The following is a 299-nucleotide window of genomic DNA, read 5'->3' as shown; positions in this document are numbered from 1 at the left end:
ATTACAAAGAATGGCACGACAAACTGCAGTATCGAAGTGAGCGAACTGAAGATCTTACGAAATTGTTCACTCGGCCAATTCTCTTCACAGAAGGAGATATACGTCTCCTCTAACTGCATGTACAGCCCATACGGCAAGGTAAGTAATAACGCAATCACCCAGATACTCACGATGATCGCGAAGCACATCTTAATCTTCATGCGCGGATGGAACGGATAGATAATCACCAGAAACCGATCGACGGCTATGCTTGTAAGGGTGCTGATGTACACGCTGTCAGCACCTCTCAAGATTGTTTT

General features: G+C 45.2%; 1 protein-coding gene across 1 annotated transcript; it reads right to left on the bottom strand.

The window, feature by feature from the left end:
• Positions 1–8: 8 nt before the first annotated feature.
• Positions 9–287, bottom strand: LOC108772757 (neuropeptide FF receptor 2-like; the record flags this gene model as incomplete). Its single annotated transcript, XM_018538755.1, has 1 exon — positions 9–287. A coding segment is annotated over one exon (279 nt), but the record flags the coding sequence as incomplete, so codon positions are not given.
• Positions 288–299: the final 12 nt, after the last annotated feature.

Source organism: Cyphomyrmex costatus, unplaced genomic scaffold, assembly GCF_001594065.2.
Source record: "Cyphomyrmex costatus isolate MS0001 unplaced genomic scaffold, Ccosl1.0 C2133707, whole genome shotgun sequence".
NCBI classification, from domain to species: Eukaryota; Metazoa; Arthropoda; class Insecta; order Hymenoptera; family Formicidae; genus Cyphomyrmex; species Cyphomyrmex costatus.
Note: the sequence above shows the minus strand (reverse complement) of the source record. Positions and strands in the feature narration are given on the sequence as shown.